This window comes from Schistocerca serialis, chromosome 4, assembly GCF_023864345.2.
Source record: "Schistocerca serialis cubense isolate TAMUIC-IGC-003099 chromosome 4, iqSchSeri2.2, whole genome shotgun sequence".
Taxonomy (NCBI): Eukaryota; Metazoa; Arthropoda; class Insecta; order Orthoptera; family Acrididae; genus Schistocerca; species Schistocerca serialis.
The window spans coordinates 77,965,621-77,988,925 of NC_064641.1; the positions used below are offsets into that span (position 1 = coordinate 77,965,621).

At 45.5% G+C, this 23,305-nt stretch overlaps 1 protein-coding gene across 1 annotated transcript in view; it reads right to left on the reverse strand.

Annotated features, from left to right (window-relative positions):
- Positions 1-417: 417 nt before the first annotated feature.
- LOC126474248 (frizzled-2) overlaps positions 418-23,305 on the reverse strand; it is a 41,020-nt gene continuing 18,132 nt past the window's right edge. Inside the window, exons 3-5 of the mRNA XM_050101712.1 lie at positions 12,311-12,615; positions 6,762-7,005; positions 418-1,011 (exon numbers count right to left, since the gene is read on the reverse strand). Of these exons, the coding sequence (XP_049957669.1) occupies positions 418-1,011; positions 6,762-7,005; positions 12,311-12,615 (1,143 nt within the window). The remainder of the gene's footprint in view (positions 1,012-6,761; positions 7,006-12,310; positions 12,616-23,305) is intronic.

Here is a 23,305-nt window from a genome sequence, read left to right on the forward strand (position 1 = left end):
ATGTCGATGTAAGGCGACATACTTTATCGAGATCTGTAGTGCAGGCGTCCTTACACTCTGTAAGCCGTCCCAGTCTACTAGATACAAACACACGCGCGAAGGGAGGTGCCAGTCGGTGAGAAACGGACGACTGTCGGTAGTTCGGCCAAAGAGGCGGACGCTGGAGACGTGCCTCCAGTAGTTATCCCAAGCAGCGAAGAGCTATCGCACAGGTCACCAAAAGGGAACCTGTGTGGTTCGGGAGGTTGCACCATTGTTCTCTTCGGGTCGCGAGCCTACTGGACGACTCGTGGCATTCGACCGTGCAGAGTGGACAGCCTAGAGCGGGCCGTAGTTGCTGAGCCCCTCGTCGGGGGTGGCGTGCGAGTGGGCGGCGGTGGCCGGCGCGGCGGCGGGCGCGGGCGGCGGCAGCGGCCGTCATACGTGCGAGGCGGGGGCGGGCGGGGGCCCCGCCTTGAGCACGTGGTGGTGCTGCGGGGGCCCGCCGCCCGCGCCGCCGCCCACGGCCACGTGCGGCGCGGCCAGCAGCGTCGAGCCGGGCGCGGGCGTGCCGGCGGCGGCGGCGGGGGCGGCGGCGTGCGGGGGCGGCGCGCCGGGCAGCTTGCGCGCCGGGGGCGGCGCGGGCAGCGGCGGCGCGCCGCACAGGCGCCGCCACAGGCGCCGCCACGAGTCGAGCGTCTTGCCCGACCAGATCCAGACGCCCGACGTGATGCCGACGGCGAGCGCCATGAAGTACTTGAGCATGAGCACCGAGTAGAGCGGGCGCGGCGAGCGCGGCGCGCACGGGCACACGAGCGGCCGCGTCCACGCCGCGTGCCAGCTGCTCTCGTACAGGTAGCAGCCGATCACGATCGTCGCCGGCACCGTGTACAGCACGCTGAAGATGCCGATGCGGATCATCAGCTTCTCCAGCTTGTCCGCCTTGCTGCGGCCGCCGCACGCCTGCTGCTTGATCACGTTGCGGATGCGGAACAGCGACACGAAGCCGCCCATCAGGAACGAGGTACCCACCTGCGGACAGAGGCCGTCAGTGCGCATCCGTCTCCCTTAAAGGAGAGAGAGAGAGAGAGAGAGCCGGAGACTTCTAACCAAAAATCAACAACCACTGCTAGAGGAGGTTAGGGGATAGGATGAAAATGACGGTGGGGGATTCGGGGGGGGGGGGGGGGGAGACCAGAAAACAGAGAAGTACGAGGGACATCATCTTTTTCAGTATGTTACAACAGCAATGTTCCCTTTCGCACATTATTTCTGTTTTTACGTGAAAGATCTCTGTTGGATTCCTTTCATGTTAATTTCTTAAGACTGTTGTCATTTACGGCATACATTCCACTTCTAAATTTACTGTGGTGTTTCTGACTATCTGGGAGGAGACTGAGCAGTGGAGCGTGTTACTTTTACACATAAACAACAACGATCTGTCGCACTACTACACTTTAAAACACAGTTTATATGTAATTCATGTCTCACAGTCTCATACGAAACCTACATCCGCTTTCTTTTATATACCGTATACTATAAGATACTGTCATCCCCCTTCCATTCTGTGTGAAAGGATGAATGAGCACATGTGTTTCTGGTTGCATGCTCGATGGTAGCAAACAAGCCTGTCTGCTTGATAACAGTAGGACCAACGTCGGAACAGGTAGCTACGCTTTCTAAAAGCAAAGAGGTTTCTATTCTTTTTAGTATGGTCCTGTCCGTCCCTTGTCATGTTGGCATAGGAAGCTCCCTCTCTGGTCACTTCCGTTTGTATCTGTGAAGCACCCTCGGTTGGTAATAATTTCATGACGGACAGGATTGCGCTACGAACGTAACTTCTTTGGGTGAAAATTGAATAGGATGGTTTTGGTTGATTTCCTCTTACATATGTTTCAACGTTCTTCGTGTGTTATTTTGTGAATGCAGTGTTGTATGCAGTCTCCCAATCTTGGCTCCATATTTGATGCGTTCCATAAGATTACAAACTCACATTTTCACAATCCTAAATAAGGCACCAGTTTAGTTATGAATCAAATTTAATATGCTGAAATTTTAAACGGAACAATGATCAATGTTAAAATAAATGTTCAAATATAAACCGGTTTATTTCTTTTTATTTACATTCTCTTTTTATATATATATCACCGGTTGTCGTAAGATGACTACTAAAAGATTATAATTAATGTTAGTCTGGTTGGGAATTTGGTAAGCTAGACTGGATACCTGGTGAAACAGTTGCTCAGTAATGCAAGGTTAACTTCCCCAGATAGCTCACAGATTTTAACCTGCTTATATTTCTTGAATATCAGCACCGCTTTCAGAAAAACTTAATGCATCAACATTACCTACGTTAATGCTACTTACGAGGAGAACTCGGCAAGTTTCATATCCCGAATTCCCAGAAACTTCGCCTAGTGGAAAAGGAGTCAAAATAAGCTAACAAATGTCTCGGCTTGTCTGTAGATGCTCGACCGTTTCAGAAAAAAATTGACAGTCAAAGCTTCGAAGTATTATCCAGGTACTTCATCTGCCTTTTACCGAGCAGTGTTCTCCGACGATATGGCGGCTCAGTAGTGCGTCTTGCGATTTCTTAATTTTGCCCCCGTGTCCGAAACTTGATTTTTATATTTATTTTATTTTTATTGTCTTCAAATATCTACCAGTGTCCGTAGAGAATTATTATACTAATGTTTCTTATCAAATTAGGGGACAAGGTACTTACATTAACTGCAAAACTACAACTGGATTTCAAAATAAGTGTCACACTATTATTATATGGTATACTGGGTAATCCATTGATCGTGACCCGGCCAAATATCTCACGAAATAAGCGAAAAAACTGCAAAGCAGAAATTTGTCTAGCTTGAAGGGGGAAACCAGATGCCGCTATGGTTCGCCCGCTAGATGGCGCTGCCATGGGTCAAACGGATATCAACTGCGTTTTTTTTAAAGAGGAACCCCCATTTTTATTACATATTCGTGTAGTACGTAAAGAAATATGAATGTTTTACTTGGACCACTTTTTTCACTTTGTGATAGATGGCGCTGTAATAGTCACGAACATATGGCTCACAATTTTAGACGAACGGTTGGTAACAGATAGCTTTTAAATTAAAATACAGAACGTAGGTACCTTTGAACATTTTATTTCGGTTGTTCCAATGTGATACACGTACCTTTGTGAACTTCTCATTTCTGAGAACGCATGCTGTTACAGCGTGATTACCTGTAAGGACCACATTAATGCAATAAATGCTCAAAATGATGTCCGTCAACCTCAATGCATTTGCCAATACGTGCAACGATATTTCTCTCAACAGCGAGTAGTTCGCCTTCCGCAATGTTCGCACATGCATTGACAATGTGCTGACGCATGTTGTCAGGCGTCGTCGGTGGATCATGATAGCAAATATCCTTCAACTTTCCCCACAGAAAGAAGTCCGGGGACGTCAGATCCGGTGAACGTGCGGGCCATGGTATGGTGCTTCGACGACCAATCTACCTGTCATGAAATATGCTATTCAATACCGCTTCAATCGCACGCGAGCTATGTGCCGGACATCTATCATGTTGGAAGCACATCGCCATTCTGTCATGCAGTGAAACATCTTGTAGTAACATCGGTAGAACATTACGTAGGAAATCAGCATACACTGCACCATTTAGATTGCCTTCGATAAAATGGGGGCCAATTATCCTTCCTCCCATAATGCTGCACCATACATTAACCCGCCAACGTCGCTGATGTTCCACTAGTCGCAGCCACCGTGGATTTTCCGTTGCCCAATAGTGCATATTATGCCGATTTACGTTACCGCTGTTTGTAAATGACGCTTCGTCGCTAAATAGAACGCGTGCAAAACAAATCTGTCATCGTCCCGTAATTTCTCTTGTGCCCAGTGGCAGAACTGTACACGACGTTCAAAGTCGTCGCCATGCAATTCCTGGTGCATAGAAATATGGTAAGGGTGCAATCGATATTGATGTAGCATTCTCAACACCGACGTTTTTGAGATTCCCGATTCTCGCGCAATTTGTCTGCTACTGGTGTGCATATTAGCCGCGACAGCAGCTAAAACACCTACTTGGACATCATCATTTGTTGCAGGTGGTGGTTGACCGAGCAGCATACATAGCACACGCCCGTTGGGCATTTTGATCACAATAGCCATACATCAACACGATATCGACCTCCTCCGCAATTGGTAAACGGTCCATTTCAACACGGGTAATGTATCACGAAGCAAATACCATCCGCACTGGAGGAATGTTATGTAATACCACGTACTTGTACGTTTGTGACTATTACAGCGCCATCTAGCACAAAGCGAAAAAAGTGTTCCAACTAAAACATTCATATTTCTTTACGTACCGCACGAATATGGAATAAAAAATGGGGAATCCTATTTTAAAAAACGCAGTTGATATCCGTTTGACCTATAGCAGCGCCATCTAGCGGGCCAACGATAGCGCCATCTGGTTTCCCCCTTCAAGCTAGACGAATTTCATTCTTTGTAGTTTTTTCGTTTGACGATTATTTCGTGAGATATTTGGCCCGGTTACTATCAATGGACCACCCAGTATATTTGTATGTGGACGTTGAGGGGTTACACATTGTGATATTCCAGTGTCATATCAATTCTTACATTTCATTCATACGTTTATTCTTCAGGAAGATTTGGTGCACTCCCTTGGATGATATCGATCGCAGAAACATTCTAAATACAGATATTCCGAGCACCAAGAGCATGGTGCTACGACAGGTTTGCCATAGTGACATTTCTTCGCATGAATCTTAGTCGGCGAAAGAAAAGTCGTTAACATTGGTGAAGGTTTCGCTCGTTGGCAATAATTTCGCGCAAACCTTGCATAACGGATGACTTTTCCAAAAGCTATCGCTTGCAGTTGGTCATGAACCAAAACACACTTCAGAAGCTTCACCGAAAACCGTTCCAAATAATCTTCTCATACACTTTTTTTAATTCTTTAACCTGACATTGAATTAATAGACGAATAAGGACAATATTATATCAATATGCGCTGGAAAACATTCGTGTGGTAATCTTCTGCAGATCAAAACAAAAATAAAAGTAACAATAAGGTTTGGAACACGTGACACAAAATTAAAGAAAGTAACGACGCTAACCGTTGAGCGACCATTTAATCCGAGGATTTCATCCGGTAAGAGAGACACAAAGTGCCCGGAAAATACCTCGAAACCTTTGAGAGTAGTTTTCTCAGAAATGGTCGACTATCTACGGATAAGTCGAGACACATGTTCGCTTATTTTGATCCCTCTTCAACTGAGCAAATTTTCTGGGAAATCGGGTTACGACACTTGTCCAATTCCCCTCGTTAATGTTTATGGCTATCGATGATAGGTAGGCGATAGCAGGTTCAATTATATGTGGATGGAGGAACATTCCAACCCATCCGAGACACCATTTAATTAGTCGGTGTGTTTCATTTACTATTCTTTCTGAAAATTAGTATGGCATGATAACATCTTGTGAAAGTTATATAAATTCTGCTCAAGTTATTTACATGTAAAAAGTAGTTATAATTAGGCTTTAAATTTTACGATACTTTAAATACACAATTAAACACACACATCACAAAATTGAGGAATGAATGTTGTTCGTTTGCACTATGCTGAACGTTAAGCCTAGAATGGTAATTTGGATATAAGATAGATAGTTACATAGTTCTTCACATATCTCAGCCATTTCTATTCGCAGTTTCACATTATAAAACGCCACTGAAGTGAACTGCAGTTAATTAACCCACGAACACTAATATTTTAGATCCACTTTCATTTTAAAATATCGAGAAGTACTGGCATACATTAGGTGTCTCAACAGTTTCCAGTTTAACTATTCTATTGTCTGAAGACGATTCTAGCACTTATCCTATATTTTATCGTGCTTACTTTCAATGGAGACTCTTAATTTATTACTCTGGCTTCTCATTAACGTATAAGTGGAACTAATGTTATTATATGTATGGGGTATGGATGTTTTAGGTGGGAAAGACGGATCTGAAGGTAAACAGGGTTTACAATAGTGAAATCGGCTCCAGCCTTCTTTTGTGAAGGAAAGAGTGGGGCGGGTTATAGCTTAGGATGTATTATTTGACAGTCTACAAGGGTTATAGGTGAGACGTTGTGCTGCCAGGGTTATAAGGTGGAGTAGGCTGGAGGTTCCCTCAATGGCATGACGCCTAACAGCCGAATGCCTAAATTCACTAATATTATCTACGTCACAGCTTGCTAAGGATGTACAACATTATCAACTCGTATCAAAACGGAAAACGTTGCCACTCTCCCTTAAAGACATACCTTGTGGATTTAGATAGATTCTTTCCTCCTTGTGACGTGGCTCAACATATGGGCATTTGGCTGTTATATCCATCATTTCCTTGTGCCTTTGTCCCACTTAAACGCTGGGTCGGCCTTGTTACTACTGATTTGGCGTTGTTAGTGTCAGAGGGTGGCCGGATACATACCCTTCCTGTCGCAACCCCATCTCCCCCCCCCCCCCCCCCACCGGGCGGAATTAGTTTACCCCAGCTGTCTGCGTCTAGTGTGATCCATGGAATAGTGCGAACGTGTTCAGATGCTTGCGAGGCGGGTAACTTAGGCGGTGCGTGGGGATCAGCGCGGTATTCACCTAGCGGGATTACTTATTGAACGCCCCTCGTATAAAGCTATCAAAAATTAATAGCGTGACATTGTTTTTTCTTGGTGACAGTTAAAACTGGTCGAACAGTGTAGTACGTACCAGCAGGTAGAGCACGAGCGGGCCGAGCACGAAGAGGCGCAGGTGCGCGGGGTTCTGGTTGCCGACGGAGCAGACGCCGGCCACGGGGTCGCCGTCGACGGCGGCGAGCAGCAGCGCGGCCACGCACTTGAGCGTCGGCACCAGCCACGCCGCCAGGTGGAAGTAGTGCGCGTAGCCCGCGATCGCCTCGTTGCCCCACTTCAGGCCCGCCGCCAGGAACCACGTCAGCGACAGCACCACCCACCTGCGCACGCCCACCCAACTCGTTTCCTTCATACTTCGTCCACCAAGACATCCTCCAGCCGCTGAAAATCAAATCACCTCTGGCGAGTCTGCACAAGCTGCCTGGAGACAGAAATTCTACAGACAGTGACGTCAAGGAGGGCTCCCGAGTGCTACTGTATGTAGTAGCTGGAGGGACTGGATGCGCACCCAGCACGCGTACTTGTCTGTCGATCGAGGTAACTGTTATAGGGACCTGACAATGCTTACGAGTCCACTGTACGTGCGAACAAATTAATCATCACTCAAGATTATGCTTTTAACACGAATCAAAACCTGCCGATCAGAAGTAAGGACATACTAGAGGAAAAATTATAATGCTTGGGGAAGGTCCCACTCTTTTTGTGACCCAGTCTGAGACGTGGTAAAAATTGCTGTTTTGAAGAGCGCGCCGCAGCGCGTTGTGTGAAGCAGTCGTCCTTCGTTTCTGGCGGTGGCGCCGCTGTGGCAATGTCAGCTTTGGTGTCTCCCTCTGGTGGAAAAGGGGAAAGGTTGCCTGTTCACGTGCATTTAAGGGGCGCTATAAGCTCTCCAGGGGTCAGTTGGTCAACCGGGTCAGTGTGGGGCAGTCAGTGTCTGTCTCTGTCGTCCGGAGTGCTAGTATGTGTTAGGCCGCCAGTCTGCTCGAGTTGCTCAGGCAACGGTCATTGGCGGTTGGATCGATCGGTTGGTCGGTCGCGCACTGAAACACAAAATGACTTGTCCGCCTTGAGCGTCGGCGCATGCGACGTCGCCACGTGAGTCCAGTGGGCCGCGCCGTATAGCGAGGGGGAGTGGCTTCGCGGCCGACACGAGAGCAACAGGAGTCAACCCACGACATCAGTCTGGCCGGTGCGAGCTGCGACGCTGTGAGACGGGAGATCGGCGCGCCTTCCTGCGCCCGTTGAAGCGGCTGGCAGCGGACGGTTCGGGAGAACGTTGGGGGTGCTGCGCCAGGTCTTCGCCAGAAATCGCAGTTTGTTAGAAGTTAAGTGACTGGAGATAGGTTGTGTCATTTACTTGTTAAATTTTACTTGTTTTCTTGGTGAGGTCACCAGCCACTTTGTTTTGGGGTCGTCCCACCATTCTTCTCCGTTTGCCCACCCGCAGGAAGGTGGTTATTTACGAATTGGGTGGTCCGTTTTTACCTTGTGGAGTAGGAGCGGGTTAGAGCAACCTGCGGATCGGGTTGTTCAGTAATCTACCTGTCAATCTGCCATACGTTAGTAGCTCCCTCCGTCTTGTTTGTCAAATTCGGTGTTAACGAATTCCTCAAATAGGTTTTTATATTGCCTATCATCTTGAGAGGCGGTATATGTGTAATGTAGAGCATGTTTGGCCAACCTTGTATATTGTATGTAAGACTGTATTTTATGGGTTTTTATTTAAATGGTCATTTTAGTATATAAAGTTGCCACCCTTCCACCGTAAGAGGTTTTTTTTTGTTTTTTTTTTTTTGTTTTTAATCAAGTTGCACTTTCGGTGGCAAGCTAATATTTTAATTGTTAGTGTTTCGTACTATTTCCATCCCTCCTACGGGGGGTGCATAGTTTTTGTGCTTGTGTAAATTGTTTAAAAACTCTTAGTTTAAAGTAATCTGGTGTGTTGCAGATTTGCACCAGTGTAGTCTTTCAGAGGCTGTTGTGAGCGGTCATAACTACGGCCGTGTCAAAAGGGAGCGGCAAGGTTCTCTCCCCGAAAGCTCATACAGTCAAAATTTTGTTCTTTCGGCCTCTGAATAAATTGTAACTTGATATTTAGAGGGTGCTTTCTGATTATAATTTTAAATCTAATGCTAAAAAAAGGGTTTTTAGGAATAAAATTTCCATTTGTTGAAAGAAGTTTGATTTGTTTTCATCACCCACTGGCAAATACTTCCACGCTCACATAATGTGATTAAATGTGTTAATGTTCTTGATGAATCACTAGTAGATAAAGTAAATTCTTAAGAAAAGTTTTGAAAGTAAATTCACGGTTCACACTTCGCTGCCAGGCTTGACGGACAAGAACAGTTTGAGGGCGACGCTCAATAAGATCGCCGTGTCTACCCACGACGACACCTATCCACACCACGACTATCGCTATCCTTTTACCTTTACTGACATTCCTTTTCTCCCATTTCAACACTCTCCCTTCCAACGTTGGCTCGAACCCCGAACCCTTTAATTGGGAATTCAAGTATCAGGAGTTTATCTCGTGGGCAGACCTCTCCAAGTCCTATCCAATTTTCACCTGCTGAGACAGGAAAGAGATAACCGACGAAGCGGTCAAGTTTTGTTGGCAGAAAAATAACTTACAATAGTCCTTATATTAATCGTCAGATACGGTTCAAGAGCTGCCACATATTTTGACAACTTATGAACCAAAGTTGTTCCACAGGGAGTTAATAGCCTTCTTAGTAAATAAATGTTTATAATCACTCAGTGAATTCTGATCTACTTGCCCTCTGTTGTAACATATAATTAGAATAAAGATGAATGTATTAACCGCCACTGTATGTAAGTGTTATCTATATTAATCTACTCAACCAGTGTATGACGTTTGCAAAAGTCATCAGCTTGATGGTCTACACGCAGAAAATGTAAATAAATAAATAAACATGCCACCATAGCACCCCTGATGTTAATTTAATCAAGCCGCAAAAGAAGAAGGTTGTAGGGGGGGGGGCGCGGGGGGGGGGGGGGGGGGGGAAGTGCAGGGGATAAGTGCTAAATCAACCGGCCAAAGCCCTACATCGAATCATGACTAAAGCCAGCTTAACTGGACCTAGATTTCTTTATGTTTTTCAGTTCACCGTCAAGCCGATCCACTACGAGAGGTGCACATCATCATCATCATCATCATCATCATCATCTCGTCAGGGACAGCACGGTCAGCACTCTGGTGCTGAAATTGCACTCATCTCGGACCAACGAAATGTCCTTCAGTTAAGTGTCAAGTTAGGTCTGACGTGAGGCGTGCTCACCGCAATTATTATTGTCGGAGTTGCGGCAGACCCGACAAGGGCAACGGTCGTGTACATCGCAGCCCCCACCAGTCGCAAATACATGCACTGAGAGGTGCTCATCGGTAGCACAATGTCGGTGCAGTGTCTAGTAATGCAATACACTGCAGCACTCCTATGAATGTCTATGTGCAACGCTCCTTTGTCTCAAAGTAATAATTAACCCCCAAGAAAGGGTCCTGAGATATTTACTACTTGTGAGCTTACTATTGTTGTCTTTGTTTCTAGGATTGTAAATAGGAAGTGAATAAGAGTATGGAAAAAAATGAAAAAGAGGAGAGTCGAAGCATTTTACATGTTATGTTATAGAAGTGAGCTGAAAATCAAGGTGACTGACAAGATAAGAAACGAATAGACTCTACACAGAATCGTCGGGGAAAGATGTGGAAAGTACTAAGTGTAATAGGGACAAGATGAGAAGGCATGTGTTGAGACATCAGGGAACAGCTTTCATGGTACTAGACGGAGCCATAGAGGGGGTAAACATTGTAGAGAAGGGCAGAGATTGGAATATATAAAGTAACTTTGTGATGCGTATGGAAACGCCTGCAGAAAGTTCAGAAAATTTGCAGACGATAGTGTGATCTTTCAACTAGTTAACTACTTTTGCACTGTGAAAATATACTTGCACAACCGTGGAGGCAGACGCATAGCTCAGTGGGACGCTATAAGCGGAAAGTTAACACAAATATTGCGAGTAATCTGCCGCCTTCATGAAACTGTTCAGTCCTGTAATACGTACGGTATTTCAATATGCAGCCCCATTCTTCGTATTGCGCTGAATTTGTGGAAGTCTGCTGTGTGTGACTGTTTTCCACGTATAGTCGAGTCACATAACGTTACTATCGTTTTGGCTATTACATATTTCTTTTCTGCATATCATTGAAGTATCAGAGCTTATTTATCACTACCTTTGAGACTAGTCCATAATATTAAAATGCACAGCAACCTTACAAACGTATTATATTGATGTAGGTTAATAACGATGATGGCATTTCCTGTTGTGAGACGATAAACAAGCAGCGAGTATATAAGAATTACTCATAAAGAAAGTGTTTTATAAAACACTTGTTTTATTTACGAAGAATTTTATTTATTTTATGAACTAAACTGGAAAGAAGAATGAAGCAAAAACATGAGATTTACCCAAACGAATAACTGGAATTATGGTACTCAGAGTGTGTTATACAACAGTTTTCCTATAGCAATGAGTGTTGAACTCATTTGAACAATTACGAAACATTTTGGTAAATACGTGTTTTTGAGAAGTCTTCTGTTTTCTGCAGTGAGACGTGTACACGAACGTAGAAAACACTTATACATCGTCCCACTCTATAGCCGTGGCGCAGCAACAGTGATATACAGAGGGGTCCAAAAAAATGTATCCACTGTTTAAAAGTCCATAACTCGCAAACTAGTTGAAGTTGTGTCATTTTTGGTGAAAGTGTAGCTTAAAGTCCAACTTAAAGGTATCACCGTAGGTGTTCGAAATGGTCACCATTAACATCCACACACAAACGATGCCGCCGAACTACAGCACGAACTACTAACTGTAACTTGTTCAGTTGGATATTTGCATATGAATGTACGATGGATTCTCCAAGTTCATCGAATGTGCGTGGCTTTCGTCGATAAACGACGTCCTTTAGTGTTCCCCACAGGTATAAGTCCAGAGGAGTTAGGTCTGGCGAACGTGGTGGATACTCATCGAACGTAAGCCTTACGCTAGCCACGTTTACTCAGGTAACTGGGTGCAACTAAGAACAAAACACTGACTACCTGGCGACTGTTATCGGACAAAAGAAAACAACGCAATGCAACGCTTGTGTGGCGATTGCCGGAATTACAAACTATTACAGTAGCAAAGATGAGACAACTCCGTCAATTAGTTTGCCAGTTATGGACTTTTAAACAGTGGATGCATTTTTTTGGACCCCTCTGTATTGTCAGTAGTAAAAACAATGTAGATTGCAAAGATATCATAAGCTTTACTGACGCGTTTCGCCTTTGAGCTTCGAGGCGTCTGCAGAATTCGTACGGGAACGGCAGGTAAGGCATTAGTCATAAGTAGTCGAAATTTTGGTGCGCACCTTTGCCGAAGGTACGAATCTATGCTTAGATAGGGCGACACACAAGAATAATGCGTTACCCGGAGTTACTGTACGAATTCTGAAGACGGCTCAAAAAAGCGAAGCGCGTCAATAAAGCTTACGCTGGCTTTGCAACCTAGCTTGTTTTTTGTTAGTAAAAGTTGGCAAAATAATGTGAAACGTGTGGTACTGACCAGATGGAGGAGGCCATGCCGAAGAAGTAGATGAGCAGGAAGACGAGCGCGCAGAGCCCGGGCGGCGACGCCTGCCCGTGGCGCAGCAGCGGGCCGTCGCAGGCCGCCGCCTCGGGCCCGAGCAGCGCGCGCGCCAGGTAGCCGGCGCTCACCACGCAGTAGCAGCCCGACAGGAAGACGATCGGCCGCTCCGGGTAGCGGAAGCGCTCCGGCTCGATCAGGAACGTCGTCAGCGTCATCAGCGTCGACACGAAGCACAGCCCCGACCACAGGCTGATCCACACCGCCGCGAACTCCTTCTCCTCCTGTGCCACACCACACGGAGCGTTACTAGGCGGTGCGCGCTGTGACCGCGAGGTGAAAAATGTTGACGTTCGAGCAGTCGCACAACTGGGGTCGGAGGAATGCTCACACGGAGGGGGTCAGGACCCCACGCACAGCAACATCGGCTACTGATTTTACCACATCTTAGGAAATACGATTGCAACAAAACGTACGCTACTGGCCATTAAAATTGCTACACCACGAAGATGACGTGCTACAGACGGGAAATTTAACCGACAGGAAGAAGATGCTGTGATATGCAAATGATTGGCTTTTCAGAACATTCACACAAGGTTGGCGCCGGTGTCGACACGTTCAACGTGCTCACAATAGGAAAGTTTCCAACCGATTTCTCATTCACAAACAGCAGTTGACCGGCGTTACCTCGTGAAACGTTGTTGTGATGCCTCGTGTAAGGAGGAGAAATGCGTACCATCACGTTTCCGACATTGATAAAGGTCGGATTGTAGCATATCCGATTGCGGTTTATCGTATCGCCACACTGCTGCTCGCGTTGGTCGAGATCCAATGACTGTTAGCAGAATATGGAATCGGTGGCTTCAGGGGGATAATACGGAACGCCGTGCTGGATCCCAACGGCCTCGTATCACTAGCAGTCGAGGACAGGCATCTTATTCGCATGGCTGTAACGGATCGTGCAGCTACATCTCGATCCCTGAGTCGACAGATGGGGAAGTTTGCAAGACGACAACCATCTGCACGAACTGTTCAACGATGTTTGCAGCAGCACGGACTATCAGCTCGGAGACCGTGGCTGCGGTTACCCTTGACGCTGCATCACAGACAGGAGCGCCTGCGACGGTGTACTCAACGACGAACCTGGGTGCACGAATGGCAAAACATTTTTTCGGATGAATACACGTTCTGTTTACAGCATCGTGATGGTCGCATCCGAGTTTGGCGACATCGCAATGAACGCACATTGGAAGCGTGTATTCGTCATCGCCATACTGGCGTATCACCCGGCGTGATGGTATGCGATGCCATCAGTTAGACGTCTCGGTCACCTCTTGTTCGCATTGACGGCACTTTGAACAGTGGACGTTACATTTCAGATGTGTTACGACCCGTGGCTCCACCCTTCATTCGATCTCTGCGAAACCCTACATTTCAGCAGGATAATGCACGACCGTTTGTTGCAGGTCCTGGACACAGAAAATGTTCGACTGCTGCCCTGGCCAGCACATTCTCCAGATCTCTCACCAATTGAAAACGTCTGGTAATGGTGGCCGAGCAACTGGCTCGTTACAATACGCCAGTCACTACTCTTGATGAACTGTGGTATCGTGTTGAAGCTGCATGGCAGCTGTACCTGTACACACCATCCAAGCTGTGTTTCAGTCAATGCCCAGGCCTATGAAGGCCGTTATTACGGCCAGAGGTGGTTGTTCTGGGTATTGATTTCTCAGGATCTATACACCCAAATTGCGTGAAAATATAATCACATGTCAGTTCGAGTAAAATATATTTGTCAAATGAAAACCCGTTTATCATCTGCATTTCTTCTTGGTGTAACAGTTTTAAAGGCCAGTAGTGTAAATAAAACTCACTAACATTATTTTTTTTACCTTAATGCAAAATTTGCACTTCACAAGTGAGCAAGCAATCTGCATAAATATTCAGGCATATTTCGATAATCAAATAAAACTGTTTTATTCCAGAGATATTTCTAAGTCTCAAGTTCGAGTCTACGGGAAATACCAGTGGGCTGAATCGTGAATGGGAATTTGGGTCGAGGAGGGAGGAGTGCTAGGGCACAGTCTGTGCAGTTGTGCAAAGTCACTGTGCCAGGGTGGCGTAGTGGTTAGCACAGCTGCCTAGTCAGCACGAGTCCCAGGTTCGAACCCTGGCCTCGGTACAAATTTTCATTCGTCACTTCAGTCTGTATATATACATCGTATGTTGATAAGATTACGAAGTGGTGCACAAATAGACAAGTTGCCTTAAATCTTCATCAATGTACAATTGTGCCTTTCACAACGCAAGAACACACAGTATCCTGTGATTACAATACAGAGGAGTTGCAATTCGAATCGGTCAACTCACAACAAATGGATCAGATAGGTCTGGCCATTATGGGACTTAACTTCTGAGGTCATCAGTCCCCTAGAACTTAGAACTACTTAAACCTATCTAACCTAAGGATATCACACACATCCTTGCTCCAGGCAGGATTCGAACCTGCGACCGTACCAGTCGAGCGGTTCCGGACTGAAGCGCCTAAAACCGTTCGGCCACCACGCCCGGCAGTCAACTCACACTTTTTTGTAATAATTTGTAGGGATATGATACAGAATGATTATATAGGCCACCTGCTTTAGAGTAGTTAATTTACGGTAAAGCAGGTGGCAGAGTTAAGTTCACTGGTAAAATACTAGAGAAACAAGTCAATCTACAAAAGAGATGTTTAACAAGAATATTGTAGAACTTATTGAGACACATGCCAAACAGGAAGGAGGACACCACGAATGGTTTCAGGTTTGTTTGACCCTTGGGAGAGTGTCATGGATAAGCTTCAAAAAACAAAAGTGGCAGGCGGTTGAAGATAAATGCAAACCATCGCAAGAAAGCGTACTTCGAATATACTGCAAACAACTATGTACCGCTTTGACGGGATCGCGAGGCAAAGTTAGACTAATTACTCTTCCATGGAAAGAATTATGAAGTGATGAAGTCGAAAAAATCCTATATTTGTCTTACTTAAAGGTCACAATATACGTATACAGGGTGTATCATAATTAATGGCGTAAATGCATACAGTTGAAAGTACACGACACTAGAAGCAAAAAAGCCTCAGTATAAATAGGGTCGAAAATGCATACCCTAAGAGCTGCTAGCAATTCTTCATCTTCGATACTGTGAAGCAAATCTCCTCTACTGAGAGCTCTCTCCCTCCATATTTTGGGAAGTAGTAGCATGGACCAAAACAAGGAAAAAATGTCCAGTAAACATGTGCTATAAGATGCATACCTTAACAGCTATGAGCACGTGCTCGTCTTCGCTACTTGGAAAAACAACTCTTCAATTGCTCATAACTTTTAAGGTATGCATTTTCGAGCAAATGTTTACTGGACTTATTTTTGTTTTGGTCCATACTACTACTTCCCAAAATGTGGAAAGCAAAGAGCTAGCAGTAGAAGAAATTTGCTTCACAGTATCGAAGATGAAAAATTGCTCGCAGCTCTTAAGGTATGCATTTTCGACCCTATGTTTACTCAGACTTTTTTGGTTCTAGTATCGTGTACTTTCAACTGTATGCGTTTACGCCATTGATTATGATATACCCTGTACTGATAAAAAATACATTGTCATATTTATATAAAATATTTTGTAGCGTTGAATACTTGTTACATTATGTATTAAGGATACCAATGACTTAAATGGACGGATCCCACATATATCACTGAGGCGAGGTTGCCCAATAAACGCCGACCGAAGTGGCCGTGCGGTTAATGGCGCTGCAGTCTGGAACCGCGAGACCGCTACGGTCGCAGGTTGGAATCCTGCCTCGGGCATGGATGTTTGTGATGTCCTTAGGTTAGTTAGGTTTAACTAGTTCTAAGTTCTAGGGGACTAATGACCTCAGCAGTTGAGTCCCATAGTGCTCAGAGCCATTTTTTTGCCCAATAATCCCTCCACTGCACCGCTCGAACTCTTACAGAAATCTGCGAAACGACGCGAGTAGTGAGGATATTGGGCTGGGGCAGTACGTCAGTAGTGTATGGATAAACTGATAGGAGGCGTGCTAGGGTAGTCTGCACAGTGACGGTGTCCAGATTTCGTAGAGGTCAGACAATCTGCCTAGTGAGCACGAGTCTCCAGGTTTGAATCCTGGTTCGGCACAAATTTTCAACTTTCCCCATTGATGTACAAAATGCCCACTAGCAGCTATATGTCGTAATTCCTTCGTTTCTTGAGTTACATATATACTTTTCTGATACATGACAATATTTAAGAATTTAAAACTTTTGACGGTCATAATTTTTATTCTTTACTAAAGCCCCTTTTCTTCTCGATGCACAAATAAACGTTACACTTCGGGCAGATAACTGATAATCTGCAGTTTGGCATCTTGCGTCTACATCTCTTCTCAGATACAACTGACCAATGTTCAACATCGTCCTGGAGAACAGCCTTTGAGGGAAATGGCTTTGAAGCATGCCCTATTTTCTTCTTGTCTGTACATTCAGAATCTACACTTGAATGAGGTCAGCCCTCTTCCTCCCACTTACATCCTTGTTTATTTTGCACAGGGTATCAGCTGGTTCAGCTCTGAACTGACAAAGTGGCCTCTGCTTATTTTTGGATATATCAAGAGAGAGACAGTCCGTCATGTACAATAACCACGTATTTGCTACCACCATATCAAGGAACTGAAAAAATAGCCGGTAGTAGTACTTTTTCAATCTAACGTCGAGTGTGTACAGTGCAATTGCCGAATCTAGAAGATCCGCTCCTCCCATGAATTAGTTGTAGAAAAGAATAACTGATGGACAATCAACTTTCTTTGGTCTTCTTATCCAGTCGGTTCACCTTACATAGTGATATCACTAAAGGAGGCCCTCATGCAGACGTCGTCATTCTCTCCGCCAGCCTCGCGAGTGACAACTCTCTTTTTTCCTTGAAATACGGCAGGATTCATTATTTAAAGCAAAAGAACAGTTTGCTTGCGAATGCCTAAGTTAACGAAGATGTAACGTTTAAAAAATACGCCCATAAATACTAGCCGTAGTGTCTACTATAACCCATTTTTTATCGATATATACTTGAAAATTACCTGTATAACGTAATATATGTTTAAACTCGATAACTTGACGTTTTTCAAGATCAGTAGCAATATATATATATCAACAGTTGAACTACATGCGTTCACGCTACACAGAACTCCCAAGATGCAACTGTTCAAGTAGTTGAAGAAATTCTCACAGTGCAGCGCAGGTTCCTACACTTTTAGTCTGAAGCGTTACGGGTCTGCTACGCACGACAAATGCGAGAAAATGCTTCTCGCTATGCAAAAACAGCAATTTATTGTTACCGTTACAAATTTGACGAGCTACTCCATAAAGCGTCAAGCGCATACAGAGGTGTTCGAACAATCATTCTTTCCGCTCTCTATACATGAATGGAAAGGGAAGAAGCCCTAATCACTGGTACAGGGGAAATTCCCTCTGTCGTGGTTTTCAGAATATGGATGAAGATTTTGTATCAGACCCTGTGGTGCTACAAGACACTGCACGCTCTTCAATGTTGGATCGTAAAGTTACGACCTTTCTGCTGTTTTCATCATTTTCGTGACAGAAATGTTGACCCGTAGACTCTACAATGGAACTGCGACATTGTTCTACATTTACATTACGATACCATCATAAAAAATTCGTGCTGCCGAAATACTTGTACCGGGACAGCCGGAAGTTTTGTAAATCAGTCATTTCCAATATTGTATTTCGTAAGTATATGCTACAACTGAAAATGGAATGCTAAATAATATTGATTTATTTCCTAGACTGCACAGGTGCAGAATCCACACAATACTCTGCCAAAGCAGTATAATGTCGATAAAGCACGAAGCAAGTGTCTAATGGTAACTGTAGCATTGGAAGACTATGGAAAAAGTTAGTTTCCGCTACCAAGTTGCCTTTAAAATAATGCATTTCGATTAACTTGCGACATAAAGCCGCACAGGAGGCCTACGACCTTACATGAATACTGAGCGCGATTGTACAGGGTGCTTATAATTAAAGTCCAACTACTCACGGAGGTCTAGAGTGGGCTGTAATTATCATACGGTTGTGAGGCTTGGTAGACATTCTAATGCATTTATGTGGAGCCGATTTACTTTGGAAAAAAATAGTTCCAATTTTGACCAACAGGAGCAAATCTGGCGCTGTACACTGTTTGTAAGATGCTATGACATCCACGCTGACATGTGACGAGCCATACTGTGTCCGAACAGTATGGCTATCGAGAAGAGAGAACGCTGTTAGTGAACTGCGTTACGTGGACGGCAGCAATTTGCAGAGCTGCACTGAGAGAGTATCGCCGACTGAGAGGTCTGAGGAGAGGCCTGATGTCATTAAATGATTTCATGATGATGATTCTGAAATTCGAAAACACTGGTGAACTTGGTGTGGCACCTGGAAGAAGAAAGCATCCTTTTCCGGTGGGAAGTTATTGACAAGGTTGCTGATGCTGTAACTGACCGCGCAGCGCTTTCCCTGGGTAATGCTAGTGCTCGTGTGTTGCCACGAACATTGTCCATCCCATGGTCGGTAATGTGGAAAGTTTCGAGTTCTGTATTACACTGGTACCCGTACAAGGGTGCAGCAACCGGAAACTCATGAATCGCTGCAACGTTCTGCATTTATTCTTCGGTTTCTTCCCGCAGTCCATGATTCACATCCATACAATGTTGTGTTCCAAACGCACATTCTCAGAGATTTGTCCCTCAAATAGAGACCAATGGTTGATACTAGTGGATTTATATTGTCTAGGACTGTGCTCTTTGCCTCTGCTAGTCTGCTTTTTATGTCGTCCTAGCTTCGTCCTTCGTGTGTTATTTTGCTTCCAAAGTACCGGAATTCCTTCACTACGTTTACATCGTGGCCTCCAGTTTTAAGTTTACTGTTAATCTCCCATCTGCCACTGCTCATTGCATAGTGTGTGCTCACAAGGGAACCTCCCCATCGCACCCTCCTTAGATTTAGTTGTAAGTTGGCACAGTGGATAGGCCTTGAAAAACTGAACACAGATCAGTCGAGAAAACAGGAAGAAGTTGTGAAGAATTATGAAAAAAATAAGCAAAATATACAAACTGAGTAGTCCATGTGCAAGATAGGCAACAACAGGGAGAATACGAGCTCAGGAGCGCCGTGGTCCCGTGGTTAGTGTGAGCAGCTGCGGAGTGAGAGGTCCTTGGTTCAAGTCTTCTCTAGAGTGAAAACTTTTTATTTTTTATTTTCAGACAATTATTTTCTGTCCGTCCGCCCGTGACAAACTCGTTATGTTTTCATCACTTTTTTGGGAATGATTATCACATCCACAAGAAAACCTAAATCGGGCAAGGTAGAAGAATCTTTTTACCCATTCGCCAAGTGTACAAGTTAGGCGGGTCGACAACATATTCCTGTCATGTGGCGCACATGCCGCCACCAGTGTCGTATAGAATATATCGGACGTGTTTTCCTGTGGAGGAATCGGTTGACCTATGACCTTGCGATCAAATGTTTTCGGTTCCCATTGGAGAGGCACGTCCTTTCGTCTACTAATCGCACGGTTTTGCGGTGCGGTCGCAAAACACAGACACTAAACTTATTACAGTGAACAGAGACGTCAATGAACGAACGGACAGATCATAACTTTGCGAGAAAAAGAAAGTAAACTTTTCACTCGACGGAAGACTTGAACCAAGGACCTTTCGCTCCGCAGTTACTCACTGCTAACCACGGGACCACGGCGCTCCTGAGCTTATGTTCTCCCTGTTGTGGAATATCTTGCGCATGGACTACTCAGTTTGTATATTTTGCTTATTTTTTTCATAGTTCCACACAACTTCTTCCTGTTTTCTCGATTGATCTGTGTTCAGTTTTTCAAGGCCTATCCATTGTGCCAACTTATAACTGCCGGCCGCTGGTGGCGGAGCGGTTCTGGCGCGTCAGTCTGGAACCGCGCGACCGCTACGGTCGCAGGTTCAAATCCTGCCTCGGGCATGGATGTGTGTGTTGTCCTTAGGTTAGTTAGGTTTAAGTAATTCTAAGTTCTAAGGGACTTATGACCTCAGCAGTTGAGTCCCATAGTGCTCAGAGCCATTTGAACCATTTGAACTTATAACTAAATCTGAGGGGGGTGCGATGGGGATGTTCCCTTGTCAGTAGATCGATCATTCCATTCAAAACTTAAGACACTTAATACTATTGTACAGTGATGGGTTCCTTAGTGGCAAGCATGGACAGTTCCAGTCACATCTTTCAGACAGTTACCTCATTCTTTAATTTATGAGTTTACTACACAAGTGTCACAACCACATCCGGGGGGCGAGGGCCGTCGAATCCACGATCTTCAAAGGGCTGTTATTCATCATAAAGACGCCTGCGCTCGCCATGTCCAGTACAGCTGAGTAGCATGGCGGCCTTGCGCGGTTGGCATTCGAGGGCAGCGGCGACAGAGCTGTGTCACGTGCTGGCGCCTCGGTCTGGCGTGGCTATGCCGCCTCAGAGGCGGGCTGGCGGTTTACCGTGGTGTGTGTCAGCATTGATGACAACCGAGTACGAACCCCAGCCTCGCGTGTGGCTGGGGGCGTCTGGCATTGGACGCCCAGAGGATCAGTAGCTCGGAGGACCCGAGTTCGATGCTCAGCCCGCTGGTGTTCTTGTTGGTCCCCCAATTAGTCTGTCCCATAGAATGATAAACAGAGCTAACTGCTCCAGTAGAAGGTGGGTGAGGACGATGGCCTCACTCTAGTAGCCACACGGCGGTTACACTGCTAGGTTTTATAAGCGTTCGGCTGGGCTTCTTGACGAGCAGTTGCCCCAGCTATCATGTACTCCACTTGACGCAATCCTATCAAAGTGCACTGGGTTTCGGTAGTACCCCATCGGTCATTGACTAAGAAGTTGTGCTATTGTATCTAGATGAGCGTGGTGGTGAAACATAGTGCTAGCTGGTTATTGCAAGCAGAATTATTATAGCAACGAGCACTTACACGAACCCAATCCACTCCGCTATCAAATGTCGTCTCACCCTCATATTCTTTTGATATGACACCCAGTGATTAGTCACGTTTCATCGACAAAGCAATCATTGCGCAACAGGCATTTTCAGAATGACGAGGAGGCTTTTCTCGTTGTGCACTGTTCCTGAACAGCCATAATACAGACTCATACATCCAATGTCTTTGCCTGTAAAGACAAGAAGTTAAACAGAACTTGAAGCCAGCGACAGATTATTAGGACGGCCATTATGGCTCATACTGGAGAAACAGGTAGCGGTCAGCGACCCTTGAGCGGAGACACATCTACTACCACTACTTCACAGCAGTCCATGTGATGAAACCAGGTCGGTCACCAGAAACAACTGCAGCTCGATCCGCTGCTAATTACGACTGCAGGTCGTTGCCTTCATTCCAGATAATTCGGCGTGAGACACTGAACACCGTACCTCCCGCAAAGTCAGCGAGCAGCGAGCTTTAGTGACATTTGAGCCCTCCCAAACCAGCTCGTCCCCATTTGACCAGCTGGGCAGCGATGAGATGCTCAGTCGCAATCAACCAGAGTCACCATCATCGGCGATGCTGTCATCTCGTGGCGACCCACTAGACAGCGGCCGTTTTGCTCAGCCCGGGCAGCCAACAGTGCACCAGCCACTCGCCACTGTTCTGCAGCTTCGGTCGAGACTTCGATTCCAGACAATGCTGGGTCACCACAACCTTCGGCTACGCCACTCGATCCTGCCAACTGCCCCGCACCTCAAAGCCACGAGCAGCACCCGACCGCAGCTGTCAACTCAGCACACCAGAGAGGCAAGGCTGCTGCCTCCAGAGCAGCACATGTTCACTGTACGCAAGTCCACCTTGCGTGCCACTGCAGCGGCAGAACATTATGTCAAGACGGAAACGCACTCAGATGTATGTGTGAGTTGAGACCTTCGGTTCATCTTCATACCTATCCACAGCCACTTCCAACAAGTTGCATTGTAGAGTGCCAGCTGTACAAATTAGTAAAGAAGTAATGAAGAAGTTATATTATCGTCACTGGGATCACCTCCTGCGGCACACGTCCATCCCGTCTTTGGCAGAGAAGTACGACTTCACTCAACCAACTATTTTTCCCGCAACGTAACAGTTATTGGGAAAAATGTGTTGCATTGAAGAATAAATATGTATAGAAGCACTGACATAATCACCGGGTTCCACGGCTGCAGCTTGATTTTTTCGAGGTGATGAAAGAAAGATATACATGCTGACGTCGCAAGTAGAAAATGAAGAGAGAGTGAAAATGTATGAAGGTATTGAACGGATAATTAAGCACTTAAAGGGAGATAAAAATTTAATAGTCATGGCTGACTGGAATGCGGTTGTAGGGGAAGAAATAGAACGAAGGACTACGGCAGAATACGGGCTTGGTACTAGGAATGAGAGAGGAGAAAGACTAAGTTCAAATCAAATGGCTCTAAGCACTATGGGACTTAACATCTGAGGCCATCAGTCCCCAAGAACTTAGAACTACTTAAACCTAACTAAACTTAAGGACATCACACACATCCATGCCCGAGGCAGGATTCGAACCTGCGACCGTAGCAGCAGCGCGGTTCCGGACTGAAGCGCCTAGAACCGCTCGGCCACCGCGGCCGGCTCTAATTAAGTCCTGAAATAAATTTCAGCTAGTAATAGCGAATACTCTAAGAGTCACAAGAGGAGGAAGTATACTTGGAAAAGGCAGGAAGATACGGGAAGATTTCAGTTATACACTCCTGGAAATAGAAATAAGAACACCGTGAATTCATTGTCCCAGGAAGGGGAAACTTTATTGACACATTCCTGGGGTCAGATACATCACATGATCACACTGACAGAACCACAGGCACATAGACACAGGCAACAGAGCATGCACAATGTCGGCACTAGTACAGTGTATATCCACCTTTCGCAGCAATGCA